This window comes from Quercus lobata, chromosome 10 (assembly GCF_001633185.2).
Source record: "Quercus lobata isolate SW786 chromosome 10, ValleyOak3.0 Primary Assembly, whole genome shotgun sequence".
Classification (NCBI taxonomy): Eukaryota; Viridiplantae; Streptophyta; class Magnoliopsida; order Fagales; family Fagaceae; genus Quercus; species Quercus lobata.
Window position 1 is genome coordinate 49,895,665 of NC_044913.1, and position 17,241 is coordinate 49,912,905.

Genomic DNA, 17,241 nt, shown 5'->3' on the forward strand with positions numbered 1-17,241 from the left:
GATTAGGCATCTGTGTTTATAAATGCGCATTTTCTCTCTTTTTTTTTTTTTTAGCTGTACTTATGGATTTTTAGAGACAAAATTCACTGTTTATAAACAGTGTATATATTGTTTATGTATTGTGCATGTACTGTTTACGTATTTAAAAATATTAAAAATGGATTCTAGCACTATTCATATATTTAAAAATTATTTTTGTTACAGTATTTTTAGTTTTCAGTTTTCAGTTTCAGTAACAATAAGTTCAATCTAAACGGACCCATTATGTGTTCTTTTTGTCATTTCTCTCGTCTCAAAGCACTCTATCAATTTACATATGAAGCACGAGTACTACCTTCAAAATACTTATCAATATTGTAATCTGTCAAGCTCTTTCTCTCTCTAAACACAAACTATTTTCAATTAAAACTGTTGACTACAATAAATTTACCATTAAAGTTCTACAGTTAAATACCTACTCTTGTTAGTACTTAGTAGTACCAGTTGATCCTATATAATACATAAGACATAGAATCACAAGGCCACAGCCCAAGGCCAATAAAAATCGAAACAGCAAAAATGAGTTCCACACAAAACCAGTGTGGTAAACCCCCCATTAGTAAAGAAGATGATGATCCATGTCTCTATGCCTTGCTACAGTCTAGCTCCCACGTATTTTCCATGGTACTAAACGCCGCCATTGAGCTCAACCTGTTCGAGATCATTGCTAAGGCAAGCCCGGATGCTTTCTTGTCACCCTCCGAGATTGCTTCTAAACTTCCCACACAAAACCCTGATGCACCATATATGCTCGATCGCATGCTGCGTTTACTTGCTAGCTACTCACTTCTTACTTGCTCTATGCGCACCTGCGAAGATGGAAGGGTTGAGAGACTCTATGGAGTCTCACCGGCTGGCAAATTCTATGTTCAGAATGAAGATGGAGGATCTGTGGATTCAATCTCAGCTTTTGCTTTACACCGGGCCACGGTAGAGGTTTTGTACGTATATTCCCACTTAATCCATAGAGTCTTGAATGCATGTTGAAACGTGAATAAATAATTAAGTATAATAAGAATGCTAATTACCAACTTATGCACATAAATAGTCTGAACAAATCATCTTATTTAGTGATTTAATGATAAACGTTAAAATGAACTATTTCTATATTAAGTTACGTAAAAAAGTTACATTATCTTATTTAGTGATATATTTGGTACTAGCTCGTATTTAGATTGACTTTGACGTCAAATCTAAGCTTTAGTGGTGACTATTCTTGGAAATTCTAAAATTCATATGTTTAGGTTGAAATGGTCATCAAATAGCCCATGACCCACGGTCTGACCTAGAAATTCGGCAGTCCATCGGGCTAATGAGCGTCCCGGCCTGTTGTTATTGAGGCCCATGGGTAGCCCACTACCCTAGTGGGTTAGGCCGTGGGCTAGTTTCTATGCCCATGGGCACCTGGTGGGCTAGCCCAGTAGCCCAGCCCGTTGGCCCAACTTGTTGCACAGTCCAATAACTTAGAATTTATAACAAAAATATATAAGAGGTGTATGAAGGATTGATCTTGAGATATTGTGGAAGAATTTCTTAAGAGAACTCTCTCAACCACTAAAATACTTAAAGTAATTGTGCTAAACTTAGTTTATTAAATATATATTTTTCTAGTAGTCTAGAAAATTTAAATTAACCATTTGATATTATTTTTATTAAAGATAAAAATAAAAAACTATTTGAAGCCTTAATTAAAAAAAATTAAATAAGTTTCCATCAACAAAACAAAAAATTAAATTGATTTGATTGTTAAAAAAAAAAAAATTGTAATTAAGTATTAAATTCTTTGATTCTTTCCTTTAAAAAAAATAGATTGATTATTCCCTTATAAAAAATAATACTTTTTTTATTTATAAAAATAATAAAATAATATGCTAACACAATCTCATTGGTAGCCCATTAGGCCCAACCTAGTAGCCTAGCTCGTTTTAGACAAAATGGGCATTGCCCATGGGCAGGGTTATGGGCTGGGGTTTTCTCTTTCGGCCTAACCCGACCCGGCTTGTTAACTAATTAATAGCCCATTATGCCAAGTTTATTGTGTCCTTGGGCCAAGTAAAAATGGGCTGGGCCTGCCCATTGACGACCCTCCATTGAATTTTTGTTCTCTAAGTTGAAATCTAACCCAAAATTACTTGAAAAATACGAACATCTTTGAATTATTTTTGTTTTATTTTTGTTTTGACTATTAGAACTTTGGTACTGGAAAACCCAATAAACATAAGCCGTCCAAAATGTTTATAACCTATGTATTTTAGGTGTCTAGGTTTAATTGGCATTTTAGATTTTTTCACCTCCCACTAATTATTCTCTGAGATCCAAACCAATCTGATCGATTCCTCAAGTTGGTTTGTCATGGGTTGAATATTTGAGTGAGGGTTCAAGTTGGCCAAATATTCAACCCATGTAACCCAGCCAAACCCACTGCATTAATAGTTTTAAAAAAATATATGCATTTTAGATTTGTTAGTTGATTTATTTTAGATTTTGAAACTTATTTTTATCAAAAAAATAAAAAATAAAAAAATTGCTACTATTATATATTTTGGTATTCTTATTGGTTTGTTTTTGGACCCATCACTTATACCAATTTTTTACTTACTAATGATTAGTCACCACATTAGCAATTTATAAAAAAAATTTATAGATCTAGCATTTTTCTCTTTTTAAAGACCATAAAAACATCTATAGATCTAAAATAAAAGACAAAGTATACAAGCCAAAAAAATTAGCCAAGTAACAAAAATTAGCAATAGTAAAGCTAAAAAACAAATTAAGCTCAATCAACTAATTTTACTCAAATTAAACACAATAAACCAATTTGTCATTACCCAACAGCAGACGTACACATCAAAGACACACATACCAAAAAACAAAAAAATCTATTGATTAAGCAGTAGCAAAGCCAGAGACTAGAGCTATTACACATAACCATCAATAGAGCTGTTCCCTAACTCTAAGTCTTGGCTCCGTCTCTATGTATATACCACGTGTATTAGCTCAAGAATACATCATAATGCTGCGACTGTAGTGCCTCTTTAGTCATGATATCTTACTAGTGATAAGATGGCAAATAGGTAAAATTGTGTCTTCCAAATAGTAGTAGTGCGATAGTTGGAACTCAAATTAGTAAGTAATAAAGGAAGTAAGCATATTAATCTTACATCATTTGCATATCACTCTTCTTTTTCCAACCAATAGGTACTTGACTCTTTTGGCATTCATTGTGGTATAGGCTAAATTTTAAGACTGCCATTCTTGAAGGAGGTAATCTATTTGAAAAAGTCCATGGGAAATCCATCTTCCAATACATGAAAGCTGATGCATCATTGAACAACCTTTTTAACAAGGCAATGGCTGATCTCTCCGGAATACACATGAAAAAAATTCTTGAGAAATATGAAGGATTTGAGGGTGTATCATTGTTGGTTGATGTTGCGGGTGGCACTGGAGCAAGCCTCAACATGGTCATTTCCAAGTACCCTTCCATTAAAGGCATTAACTTTGATTTGCCTCAAGTGATTCAACATGCACCGTCTTATCCAGGTACTAAAATATCTTAATAATTGATATGTATGTCTAATCTTAAATGGTAGGTTTGTCCTTGACCTTTAAATCAATTGACACTTTATAGTGCTCCCAACTTACACGTGTAAGTTTGAATCCCCCTCCCACAACTTATGACGTTTAACATATATATATATATATATATATATATATATATAGAAGTACCATTCCATTAAAGGCACTAACATTGATTTGCCTTAAGTGATTCAACAGGCACCATAATATCTTAATAATTGATATGCATGTCTATTCTTAAACGGTTGGTTTGTCTTAGACCTTTAAATCAATTGACACTTTATACTGTTCCCAACTTACATGTGTAAGTTTGAATCCCCCTCCCACCATTTATGATATGTTTAAAATATATATTTATATATATAAATTATCACAAATGACGATAATAAGAAAAAAAAAGATATATATATATATATATATATATATATATATAGTGCCCTTGTAGTACAATAAGTGGCAGAACCATGACCCCCCAAATCCTATCTTTTTTAATATGTGGAAATTAACAAATAAAACTTAAGTATGTATAATTTTAAAAAAATTAAAAATTATTAAGCATATATGTATTAAATTCTTAAAAAAAAACTTTTTTTATTATTGAAATAGAACCATGTCATTCAATTAATCAAAAAAATTAGCATCTTGGTACAGAGCTTCCCTAGCTATTGGAGGAACATCCTCCATCCAATACATATCCTCAATAATATTCCTAGTAAATTGAGCTAATACATGAGCTACCCGATTCCCCCCTCTCTTAATACAATCAATGCTTACCCATTGTAAATTTCTAAGCAAGTGTTGAATATCGCCGATCACATTCCAAAGCATTGACTGATCATCCTTCAGAGTCGAAATTAATGCTAATCAAAATTTATACCTATCTACAATTATAATTATTTTTTTAAGGTACATACTTAAATTAATTAGATATTCAAAAAATTATAATGAACAATATTTAGTTATCTACCAATTATCTAAAGCAATAATGAGAAAAAAAAAATAAGGATTTTAGTCCATACATTTTATGACTTGAAATATATATATAAAACTGAAACATCTAAAACTTCCACAATTTTCCACGTCAGCATAATATTTAAATAAAATTATTTTTGTTTAGTCCAAACTTAAGAAGGAATGAAACTTTATCTCTCTAACAAGTTCAACTTAAACTCAAACTCATCATTATCATTTTAAAAAAAAAATTATCTTTGTTTTATTCAAATTTAACAAGAAGTGAAACTCTTTCTTTCTAACAAGTCCAACTTAAACTCAAACATTGATAATTTATCTCCAAATTTGCGAGGTTAATTATGAACACTATAAAAGCAAAGCAAACCCCAATATATTTTTTTAAACTGAGTAGAGGTATGAACTCTTCTTATATTATTTTCTTCTCCTCTACTTTGTTAAAAAAAAAAAAAATGGTTTTTCATGTATTTTAAAAAAATTAATTTTCCTACATGAACTACCAAACTCTCTTTAGCCATTTTTTATAAGATAAAAAAACTTGCATTAATTGAAATTATTCTTTTGAATGTAACCCATTTTTCTCTTATATTTCTCTATTATTTAGTCATATATATTTTGTTTTGTTTCAATCATTTCTAAGCAGTGAATCATCTAATTCTTTAATGTTTTTTTGTCTTTCAGAAGTTTAATTTCTAAAATTTTGAGTCTATTTTTGCAATATCTGAAACTGTCTAACAAATTTTTTGTAAGCCATTGCACGATTAAGTAATGACTTCTTTATCAAATTGTAACACAAGTTGAAGTCATACAAGAGCAAATTATGCAATAATATAGTTTCTTAAATTTTTTATATTTTAGTCTACCTCACAAATAGGTAGATTCCCATATATAGTACGAGTGAGCGACTAGTATAATTAGTAGAGTCTAACACATGAAATTTTTAACATTTTAAATATGAGGTAGAGTGGAGATCTAGACATGATGAAACTCATGATTTGGGTACATGAGAATTTAATCATTTAATTATAATTCTAACTCTAATTAGTGTCTATTCATAAAAGAGTAATGTTATAAATACAATTTTGTTTACAGAAATTAAATTGACAGATTTTTATTGATTTTCATTTGAACTCATCACTAATATCATCCTATAGTCTAACATTAACACGTTCTTTGTGGAATATTTTGTAAAAAAATTTCTGACTTTAGAATTATTGTACTACTCAAAATGCTAATGACATCAAGAGTTAGTTGGGGTAGGAATTGAAAATGGATTTTTTTTTTTTTTTTACAAGATAGAAATTTTGGTCTAGTCTAAACTAAGAGTAGAGAGCAGCACCAAAAGAGAGTAGCACCAATTGAAAATGGGGTTAGGAGATAGACAGCAGCACCAAAAGAGAAAAAATAAATAATAAAACGAAGACAAAAGCAAAAGAATAGAAAGTCTAAGCAGCAACAGCATAGACTTGATCACTTGCTTCGATAAAAGAATAGCAGGCCCGGACGATAGATCTTTGAATATCTTCTTTTTCGGCCTTACCTTTGACTACTAGACAATAAAATTTGATATGTAGGATCCATTTCGGTGTCAATCCTTTTTCATAATTCCCAAACGCGGGACATTGCTAACACCAGTTACTAGTGAATCACGGACTCGTGGTCCTAATTTAAATAAAGATGCTACGCATTTTGCTCTATTGTTGATTAAAGATGGGTTTATAAAATTTTTCAAATCTATATCAATATTGGAACAATTTGTCAAATTTAATTTTGACAACTTTTATAATACACATATTGGATAGTAAAGTACCTACAACTTAATTTACATTTAAAATAATTGTATAGTACTATTTTAAACTATAATGGATAATAATTAATAAGAATATAATATATACTAGCTTTTGAGCACGCGCGTGATTTTTTGAGTAAAAATTAATAATTTGTATCTATTATAATTTGGGATTTCTACTTTTTCCAATCACAAATAAAAAAAAACTAAGGGTGTAATGAAATTTAAAAAAAAAAAATTGAAAAAAAAGGAGGTCAAAGAAACAAATACATCGTGATGAAGTAAAATAATAATAATAATACGTAGGGAGGTGAGTTTTGTAGATTAGAAGAGTTTTAAAACTAACAAAAGAGTAATCTTATTTTGTAGGGAGTTAGTGAGTAGAAGTAGGAATTTAAATCAACGTAAAAGTAGGAGTTTATTAGAAGTAGGAAGACATTTGAATGTTGTAAGGACACGATTCGTGGCGGAACGTAACGGTGTCGGGTTCGCACGTGAAAAGACCCTAACAATATCATTTGTAGAGCGTGGGTTTGGAAGGTTAGGCCTTGATCGACAGGCGGTGGGTTTTTCGTGGTGTTCATACAAGGTTAAGTTTTCCTTCACCCTTGGAGTTTTTCTCCTGAAGGTGGGCTGGGAGGCTCTGGTTTTTGGCCATTTTCCCCAGCCCCCCTGTTGGTGCACCTTCCTTTTTATTATATAGTCCGTCTTGGCTGATCCTGACCCTCCATTTGTAGGTCAGGCAGGAGCTTATTTCTGTATCCATCCCATCAACCGTCCCGTCTAACTTTCTATTAGTTGCATGGATCGAAGTTTACACTGTCCAAACGTCTTTTCTCATTAATCATCTCTGGGTATTGGCAGGTGCATTTACGGAAGAGGGGACGCATTTTCCTTGGTTCAATTTCACACCCTGCTTCCCTATGGGCCCCATTCCGTTCACATCCCCTTGAGGGGGCTGTTTGGGGATTGCCTACACCATGGTGTTGGTCTTCCCTATTGAAGCTCTGGAATGCCGAGGACAGGGTAAGTTCTCAGCTGTTCCCCTTACTACCTCGGCCACTGATCATTCGTCTTCGGCAAGATACCTCCTCGGCACGGGCCCTGGGCCCAGATAGAGTTTGGGCCGGATTGCAGACCTCTCGGACCCACAATAGCCCTTCAAAATCCTGCTATCCGTCCCCTCGGACGGATAGCAGGGTTTTGATGACATCAGGGATCTGCCAATGCCTATCAATCCTTGTCATCTATCGATTCCCGAGGTTTTTCACCTGCCCAAGGCACGTTCCTAGAGCCGTTGGAAGGTGAAACATGGCCTCATTAAATACGGGCGGCTTGGTGCTTCCCACGTTCAACGGTGTGATGGAAATCGAACGGTGGTGATCTCCTGGCCTCTTTGGGCGGGAAAAAGGGCGTGCAGTTTACCCTAGAAAGTATAAAAGATTTTTTGGATATGGATCCGTCTCTCCAGTTCTGTACTTAAGAGTTTTAGCGCGTGTACCCAGGGTTCATCTGAACTTCCGCCCAAATTCAAGTCTATCTCAAGCACATATAGCCCATCCGAAGCGTAATTCTCCTTTTATGTAAGTTCCCTACCTCTATTAACTCGCGTTTTTTCTTTTCTGAATTTATTTCTCTTTGGCTCCCTTTCTTTTCCGTCGCGGGTTAGGTTTGTTTTAGTAAATGACAAAGGCGACTAAATTGAGATTGAGGAAGTTGGTCGATACTGAAGAGTCGATGAATAAGTTCATCGCTGATTATAGGATTCCCCTCAACGTAAGTCTGGAGCACTGTAAGATGGGGGAATGGCACATTAAGAGGGGAACGGGTGCGGTTGTAATTCCCGTCCTCGCCTTTATGGAGGGAGGTATGAGAATCCCTATGGGACCAGTGACGAGGGGTTACCTCAGGCATTTCCGTTTAGCCCCTACCCAGTGCGCCGACAACGTTCTTAGGATTTTGGGTTGCGTGGACGCTTTAAACGAGAAGATGGGTTTAAGACTGACCCACCATGATGTAAACTGGTGCTATAACCTCCAGAAATTGAAAGGAAAAACCTACTACATGAGGTCGAGGGACGATAGGGTTCGGTTGATCCAGTGCCTCCCTGATTCCAACAAGGGACTGAACAAGGATTTCCTTATCGTCTCTGGGGAGTGGCATGATGGTGATCCATGCCCCGTAGTAGAAGGAGAACCAGGTGGGGTATTAGGAATGGAAGAGGGATAACTCTTTAAACCATTCTAACCTAACGTCTTTCGATAACTAACCATGCATATATGTTTGTTGCTTTTGTAGATGAACGCGCCTATGCACGGCATTTTCATTTAGTCAATCGAGCAGATTTGGAGACCGTTTTACAAGCGGCGGTTTTTGTGAATGACAGTGATGGCCAAGTCCGTGCAGCTCACAAAATACTAGGGTACCCTCCGGTTCAGAAGTCATTCGGGGACGCGAAGCACGTGATCAGTGCCCGCCGTCCTTGGCTTCCAAAAATTACCGTAGTAGAGAAGGGGTTTTTAATCTCGCAGGAGCCAGCTGTCCCCAAGAACATCCCCCTGGTGGGCCCCTCTTCGTCTCATCAAGCAGCCGAAGACGAAGGTGAGCCAGATCAGCCGGAGGAAGGGTTCGGGGTATTTGACTTAGTCTACCAATCCGAGGACCCTCCTGGTGACCTAGGTGACCTAGCCTTGTCCGAGGCGGAATTGTCGTTAATAGGCACCTCTTCTCAAGCCGAGATGGGAGTTAAGAGAATACCTTTAACCCCCTTTCTCCAACTCCTTGAGGACCAACCAGGGAAGGATACCCAGGAGGCACCACAAACCAATGCTCCTCCTCCACCATCTCGGCCCCTTACAATCCAAACCAGGTCATCCTCCACCAAGTCCCAGCCACAATCCACCCGCCCCGAACCTCCCACCTCCTCCCAACCAGCCCGGTCTCCTCGACCTGAAGGTGCTGATTCTAAGAGAAAGAGGAGCCCCAAGGGCAAGGACACTGTGGACGAGGGAAAATCCCAACCTCCTAAGGAGAAGGATGAGACTCCGCGCACAAAACAACTGAAGATCGGACCCCAAGGCAAGGGCAAAGGACCCGCAGTTCAAACCTCTCAAGGCAAGGGAAAAGGAATTGATTCCCAATCCCTACCGAGCGCCTGGCTTCCTGCCCCAATGCTTCACGGGGGTCCATTACTAGAAACGGCCTCTCTAAGGGACCTTGGAGACGGCGAGGGTGGATACGTGGCGGATGCATTAGGGAAAACCATGTTACTCCCTAATGACATGGATGAGTTGAAGAGAATGAGGATGCAGGAGGTTTTTCTCAGTACTAAGAGATACTTGGGCATGGTAAGATTTCTTGAAACCTAACACTTTATTAACTCTTGTCACCGGTTTGTCACTCACTAAACGTTCATCTTTCTTGACAGGCTCTCCAGGCAACCTATAGGATGGAGGAAGAAGTGAATGACAGGAGTAAGGCGGCCGAGAACGAACGCAAGAAGCGCATAACGGCCTCAAAGACTCTTGAAGCTTCTGAAAAAGAACTTGCCAAAGTCAAAGATGACTTAACAATGACTACCCGCGAGAGGGATAACGTCTCGGCGGGCCTTGCTAGCGCCCAAAAACAGGCCCAGGACCAAACCAAGCGCGCAATTGAAGCTGAGGACCAACTGCGAATAGCCAGAGATCTGATCGAAGACTTAAATAAGCAACTGGCCGCGGCTCTGCATGAGAAAGGAGTGGCAGAATATGCCCGTGATGAAGCCGTAAGGGCAAAGCAGGAGGCCGAGTTTGCCAGGAATGAGGCAGAGGCTGCCAAGAATACGGCCGAGGACGATGGTTACAATATGGGAGTAGCCGAAACCCAAGCCACCCTTAAGGCGCAGATTCCTGGAGTGTGCAGGTTTTATTGCTCCCAAGTCTGGGAAGAAGCATTGAAGCGAGCTGGGGTGGATGCTTCATCAGATTTATGGAAGGCGGAGAGCATATTCTACCCGGCGGCCATCCGCGAGACCACTTCCACCAGCTCTGAGACCACTTCCACCAGCTCTGCGACCACGGATGATCAACTCGATGAAGGGGTCACCCCGTCGGAAAACTTACAAGCCAGTGGTTCCTCTAGCAAGGCGCCCAAAGAGGGAAAACTTCAAGATGCGATAGTGATATCGCAGCATGCGGATCCTGGGGCATCTACAGAGGTTACTGAGCCCAAGGTTGGCACTCAGGTGTCCAGTACAGAAGAACCAGCCACACTTGCACAGCCGCCACAGGCCATTCCCCTTGCTGTGGTCCCTCAGAGTACCAGCGCTGGCCCTGTTCAGCCTTCCCCAGAAGGAACCATCATTCCGGGCATCGAAGTTGATCTTGTTCCCATCTCACAAGATGTGACCGACAAAAAAGCAAAAAAGTAGAAGCCTTGGTTGGGCTTTTGTATTCGTTTCTATTTGAATGATCAACTTATTTCTTTTCCTTTCACAAACTTTCTAATTTATTGATGGTTTTACAAGCATTTGAACATGTATATATGAAATCTTGTTTTTCCTTTTTCCTTCTGGTTACATCGTTAACCGCCCTCGTTGATGCGCACTATTTGCTTATGAACTCTGCGCTGATTCATTTTAACATGTACAAATAGCTATGCATGCAATACATTTATCATCATGTTCTCCAAACCCTAATTTACTTGCACCCACAAAGGCCTTAGATTCATTTCTAACCTTCGTCTTACGAAGATATAAGCACCATTTTCGACGTCACGCATAGTAGCTAAATCTCGCTTAGTGCCTAGTTTTCCTCATCCAAGTAGTTGGTTTCCCCATAGACTTGAGTCCGAGGACTATGCAATGCCCTGGTTCTGTTCAAAACCTAGTTTTCCTCATCCAAGTAGTTGGTTTCCCCATAGGCTTGAGTCCGAGGACTATGCAATGCCTTGGTTCTGTCCAAAACCTAGTTTTCCTCATCCAAGTAGTTGGTTTCCCCATAGGCTTGAGTCCGAGGACTATGCAATGCTTTGGTTCTGTCCAAAACCTAGTTTTCCTCATCCAAGTAGTTGGTTTCCCCATAGGCTTGAGTCCGAGGACTATGCAATGCCCTGGTTCTGTTTTCCTCATCCAAGTAGTTGGTTTCCCCATAGGCTTGAGTCCGAGGACTATGCAATGCCTTGATTCTGTCCAAAACCTAGTTTTCCTCATCCAGGTAGTTGGTTTCCCCATAGGCTTGAGTCCGAGGACTATGCAATGCCTTGGTTCTATCCAAAACCTAGTTTTCTTCATCCAGGTAGTTGGTTTCCCCATAGGCTTGAGTCTGAGGACTATGCAATGCCTTGGTTCTGTCCAAATCCTAGTTTTCCACATCCAGGTAGTTGGTTTTCCCATAGGCTTGAGTCCGTGGACCATGCAATGCCTTGGTTCTGTCCAAAACCTAGTTTTCCACATCCAGGTAGTTGGTTTTCCCATAGGCTTGAGTCCGTGGACCATGCAATGTCTTGGTTCTGTCCAAAACCTAGTTTTCTTTGGCACTGGAACTTAGTTTTATGGGAGTTAGCTCCTCGGTCAAGCCCCTAGAATTATTCGCGCGATTATCGTTGACAAACGTAGCCCCTAACGGAATTTTACGCTGAAACTCTATAACCAATTGTTAGAAATAAAAAAGAAACTATTTCGACCTACTGCCTATGCCAACACACAAGCCTTTCCCACAGACGGCGCCAATTGTAAGGACACGATTCGTGGCGGAACGTAACGGTGTCGGGTTCGCAAGTGAAAAGGCCCTAACAATATCATTTGTAGAGCGTGGGTTTGGAAGGCTAGGCCTTGATCGACAGGCGGTGGGTTTTTCGTGGTGTTCATACAAGGTTAAGTTTTCCTTCACCCTTTGAGTTTTTCTCCTGAAGGTGGGTTGGGAGGCTCTGGTTTTTGGCCATTTTCCCCAGCCCCCCTGTTGGTGCACCTTCCTTTTTATTATATAGTCCGTCTTGGCTGATCCTGACCCTCCACTTGTAGGTCAGGCAGGAGCTTATTTCTGTATCCATCCCATCAACCGTCCCGTCTAACTTTTTATTAGTTGCATGGATCGAAGTTTACATCGTCCAAACGTCTTTTCTCATTAATCATCTCTGGGTATTGGTAGGTGCATTTACGGAAGAGGGGACGCATTTTCCTTGGTTCAATTTTACACCCTGCTTCCCTATGGGCCCCATTCCGTTCACATCCCCTTGAGGGGGCTGTTTGGGGATTGCCTACACCATGGTGTTGGTCTTCCCTATTGAAGCTCTGGAATGCTGAGGACAGGGTAAGTTCTCAGCCGTTCCCCTTGCTACCTCGGCCACTGATCATTCGTCTTCGGCAAGATACCTCCTCGGCACAGGCCCTGGGCCCAGATAGAGTTTGGGCCGGATTGCAGACCTCTCGGACCCACAAATGTAGAAGTAGGAATTTATTATTTTTGTCAATTTACTATTTTAACCCCATTTTTAAATTTTAGATAGGGGTATTTTTGACAGTAAAAAAAGCAATAACTAACTTTCTTTTTTTAATTTACTATTTTAACCCCATTTTTAAATTATTGGTTAATTAATTTAGGGATATTTTTGACAGGAAAAAAAGCAATAATTAACTTTCTGAATCCTCTTAATATATACAGAAGATATATATATATATATATATATATATATATATAAAGAAAAAAAAAATATTTAATGATCATATTTTTTATTCGGAACTCAAAGAGAAATTTCTGATTCTACCATTAATTATATAATGCTACACTTTCTAAATTTTCACTAGTTGTCAGTACACAACTCGAAAGATTTAGACTATAAATTGGAGTGGCAGAAAAGATGTATTAGATCGAATTTGATTGTATCTGAGAGATAAACATTTTCAAAATCGAGTCAATATAAATATACAATATTTTTTTACAGCCCTTGATATATCTAGCTCTAAAACAGTCCTTTTCATTTTCTTATTAAAACGGATTTTTTTCTTTATCTTGAATTTATTTCTGTTAAAAGCAAGGTGAAAATCTGTGCAGGTATTGAGCATGTTGGAGGGGATATGTATATAAGTGTTCCAAAAGGTGACGTCATTATGATAAAGGTCAGTTAGTTAATTAACTACTTAATTATTTGATGATTATATTAGATCGGCTTGTCAAGAGCTTTACAATTTAAGCTAGTTCAATGGTATATAAGGGTTCAATTCTTCCATCCCATTAATTTTTGTAATTATGGAATTGTCAAAAATTAAAAATTAAAAACCACCATTTGCTTTTTGAAAATTTTCATGTATAATATTGCAGGGTACATGTCATAATTGGAATGATGAACAATGCATAAAACTTTTGAAGAACTGCAACAAAGCAGTGCCAAAAGATGGAAAGGTGATTATCATGGACTTTATATTGCCAGAGGAACCTGAGGCAAGTAATGCTTCTAAGTATGTCTCTATGCTTGACAATGCTATGTTTATTCAACCTGGAGGGAAGGAAAGAACTGAGAAAGAGTTTGAGGCCTTGGGCAAGGCTGCTGGATTTTCAGGGTTTCAAGTTATCTGTCGAGCCTTTACTGTCATGGGAGTTATGGAACTTTACAAATAAAAGTCTCCAACTATCTAGTTTCAGCTTTTCTTGTGTTCTAGTTTCATTGCTAGTCAAACTGGACAAGTTATGGCAATTTATATTGAGCCTGTCATTAATTATTTGCATGTATGCAAATTTTTTAATAATGATTTCATTAAAAGCATGAGTTTTATAAATTAAATAACGATTGATCAAATATATGGGAAGTTAAGAAGATCTAGGATTTGTTTGGGTTGTTTCTGTAGTGCTGACTCTAAGAATGATCATTATTAGCTCTTTCAGGAGCATACTATCTGCTAAAACTTGATTATATGTGTGATTGTAATTGATGAACTATTACTTTCTCATGTATCTAGCATTTCTTTTTGCACCACTCATAACCCTATGTGTTTAGGATTGTAACAATAGTTGTGATACAAAAATTGTGTCCTCAAACATTATCATTTATAAATATTTAGTTTTTTTTTTTTTTTTTTATAGATCACCTCAGCATATATTGCCGGTGATGCTCCAAAAAGGTCGTAGTGTTATAATAGAATATATACATTAAGTCATTGACACATTTTGAGTAAAACAGGAACCAAGTTGACATGAGAAATTTTTCAGAAACTGAATTTAAACTTTGTAGATTTTTCAAGGAGTAAAAGTATAGTTTAGCCTCCCATAAATAAGAGATTATAAATAAGAGGTTACCGACTAACCACGGACCCCACGGAAGATAATATATAGCATGCAAGTTGATTAAAAAAAGAAAGGAGAAAAATGAATGGAAAAATGGAAAAATCATTAAAGAAAAAAGTGATTGAATGGTAGGACAAACATAAGGGAAGGATAGTTGAATTATGCACAGGGGTAGTGGGTTAAGGTTTGAGCCCAACAAAATAATAGCCCAATTCATGAAGATTTTCTTTTTTTGTTCAGCCCAACTAAGTAATCACCCAGCATATAAATTCTTTTTGGTTTAATAACATTTTGTCCTCAACTTTTGTGTCATATTCTATAACAGGCATTAATCTTTTAAAAGCTTCAATTTAGTCTTTAATGTTTTGTTAGTGTGTCAAAAAAGATCATGTCATCTAGAGTTGCACATTCAACCTGACAAAACTGATCCAACCCGACCCATGTTAGTGGAGTTAGTTTCCTCACATGTGATGAATTGAGCTACGTTAGGAACTTCTCAATTCAACCAAGTAGATTCCGATAAAAAAATAGAGTCCAACCTAATCCATGTAGGCTTATATTGTTGTTAACTCATAGATGAAAAAGTATAAAATGGTCAAGAAAACACTAAAATTGTGCAATTTTACCATAAGTCTTATAATTCAACTGGTTGATACTTTTTGGTATTTCTAAAAGAAATATCGGAGTTTAAATCTCATTTCTCTCCTTACTATCAAATTATCAATAGCTACATGTGACATTTATTGGAATTTTTTGTTTTGGGGGGGGGGGGGGAAGAGGCATAAGGAGCTAGTATATCATGTAGCTGGGATTTCACGGAAATTTCTAGCCCAATGACAGATCAACGACTTGATGTCAAGTGGGAAGAGACTGTCACCTCTTTGCCTGAGCACAGTCAGTATCCTTTTTGTGTTTGTCCTCTTAGAATATGTCCTTGTGCTTTGTGCTTCTCCTCACTCCTCATTTGGCTTATTCACGTATCTGTGATTGTTGGGTTGTTAAAGTCTTGCCCTTTCTACTTGATGCAATTTCTAAATTCCAAAATAAAGGAATCTTGATTTGAGTGCTATCTCTGTTTCTCCATATATTTGTTTTCAAAACATTTCATTTTCTTCTAATTATCTTTGTAAATGCCAAAACAATGAGAACGATGATGATTGGTTTCTTGTTTCCTAATGATTTTTATGAAATATGACGTTAATGGCCAATAATTATGGATGAACAACTTCTTGCCTAGGATGTGTCTAAATATATTTTTACTTTGAAATGAAGTTATCTTAAACCTTTCTAATACAAAAATCTCAACTCTTCTATCAATACTATTTCAATTCTGGGGAATCTGTGGGTTTTCTTTGTTTTTTCCTTCAAAGAAAATGAGGAATATTCTACCATATATGCCTTTCGGATTAGTCCACAAATGTCGAACCCCAAGTCAATTCTCCTTAATAGACTATTTGATTTTATATTTTTTTACATATAAATTAATGGGTTTTACTGTACAATCTTGGCTCTTGTTTGTTACCATGGTTAACTACCCATGTCCATGTGACCCTAGATTTTCTGCAATTTATTATTATTATTATTATTTTTTTTTAAGGTATGGTAACTGCTTTGACTAGCAGCTTCTGTATTATGAGAGAAAAAAGTTATACGTAAAAAATTGCTGAGTCAGTTTATAATAAATAAATAAAAATTTAAACTGACTTGTTAAATTGACTTAACAATTTTAAAAGGTTTAAAATTTTTTAGTAAAACAGTAGACAAACGACATGATTCACCACGAAAGTTGCATAATTTCTTGCCACTGGAACTTGGGTATATTTGCATGTGGAAATTGTTAAATAATTAAAATCAGATACTCCAATCTTTGTATACTGTGTTCGACTTGTGTATATGGTTGTTGGTTTTAAAAGTAAAGGCCCACTAACATGTGTTAGCACAGCAGCTTGGAGTTTAGCTGGCATTATTTTATTCTGGAAATTAATTTTTTAGTTAAGTGATACTACAAATACTACAAATTTTGCTAAGTATGTTTTACAAACTAATTGTGTCCTTCACACTTAATTTGTTACTTTTAAATCTCCTAATGTGCAGACTGAGATGCTGTTTTGCTCAACCGTAGTTGGCTTGCCTCTCTTGATTCCACCAATGCTTGTAACGGGTGAATTATTCAAAGCATGGGTTTCATGTTGGGAGGTAACAATTGAAAATGCTTCATTTTTTCCCACCTAACTCAATGGTGAATAATGCATTTTACACTTTCTAAAAGATCTTACTGTTTTTTTGTAGCATCCATACGTTTATGGCGTGTTAGTGTTTGAAGCCATGGCCACTTTTATTGGCCAAGTTTCTGTCCTTTCCCTCATAGCCCTCTTTGGTGCTGCCACCCCTGCCATGGTACATTTCTTCTCACAAGCTTTTTCCAGGTTTCATTTATGTCAATTTTTGCCAACATAAGCTCCTATAATGAATTTCATTCTATTGATTGTGCATTCAAATCTTCTATCAACTTGTTGTACAATAAAGTGTCATCGGTGGTAGTGTTTTTGACTTTCTATTGCAACTGACACTTTTCAGCATGTAGTGCCATTTATTTCAAACCTTTTG

At 37.1% G+C, this 17,241-nt stretch overlaps 1 protein-coding gene across 1 annotated transcript; it reads left to right on the top strand.

The window, feature by feature from the left end:
• Positions 1-494: 494 nt before the first annotated feature.
• Positions 495-14,179, top strand: LOC115963914 (isoliquiritigenin 2'-O-methyltransferase-like). The gene is made up of 4 exons (XM_031083152.1): positions 495-980; positions 3,272-3,582; positions 13,408-13,472; positions 13,675-14,179. Exons 1-4 carry the CDS (start codon positions 559-561, stop codon positions 13,969-13,971), a joined length of 1,095 nt encoding a protein of 364 aa, XP_030939012.1. The 5' UTR covers positions 495-558; the 3' UTR covers positions 13,972-14,179.
• The last annotated feature ends 3,062 nt before the right edge of the window (positions 14,180-17,241 follow it).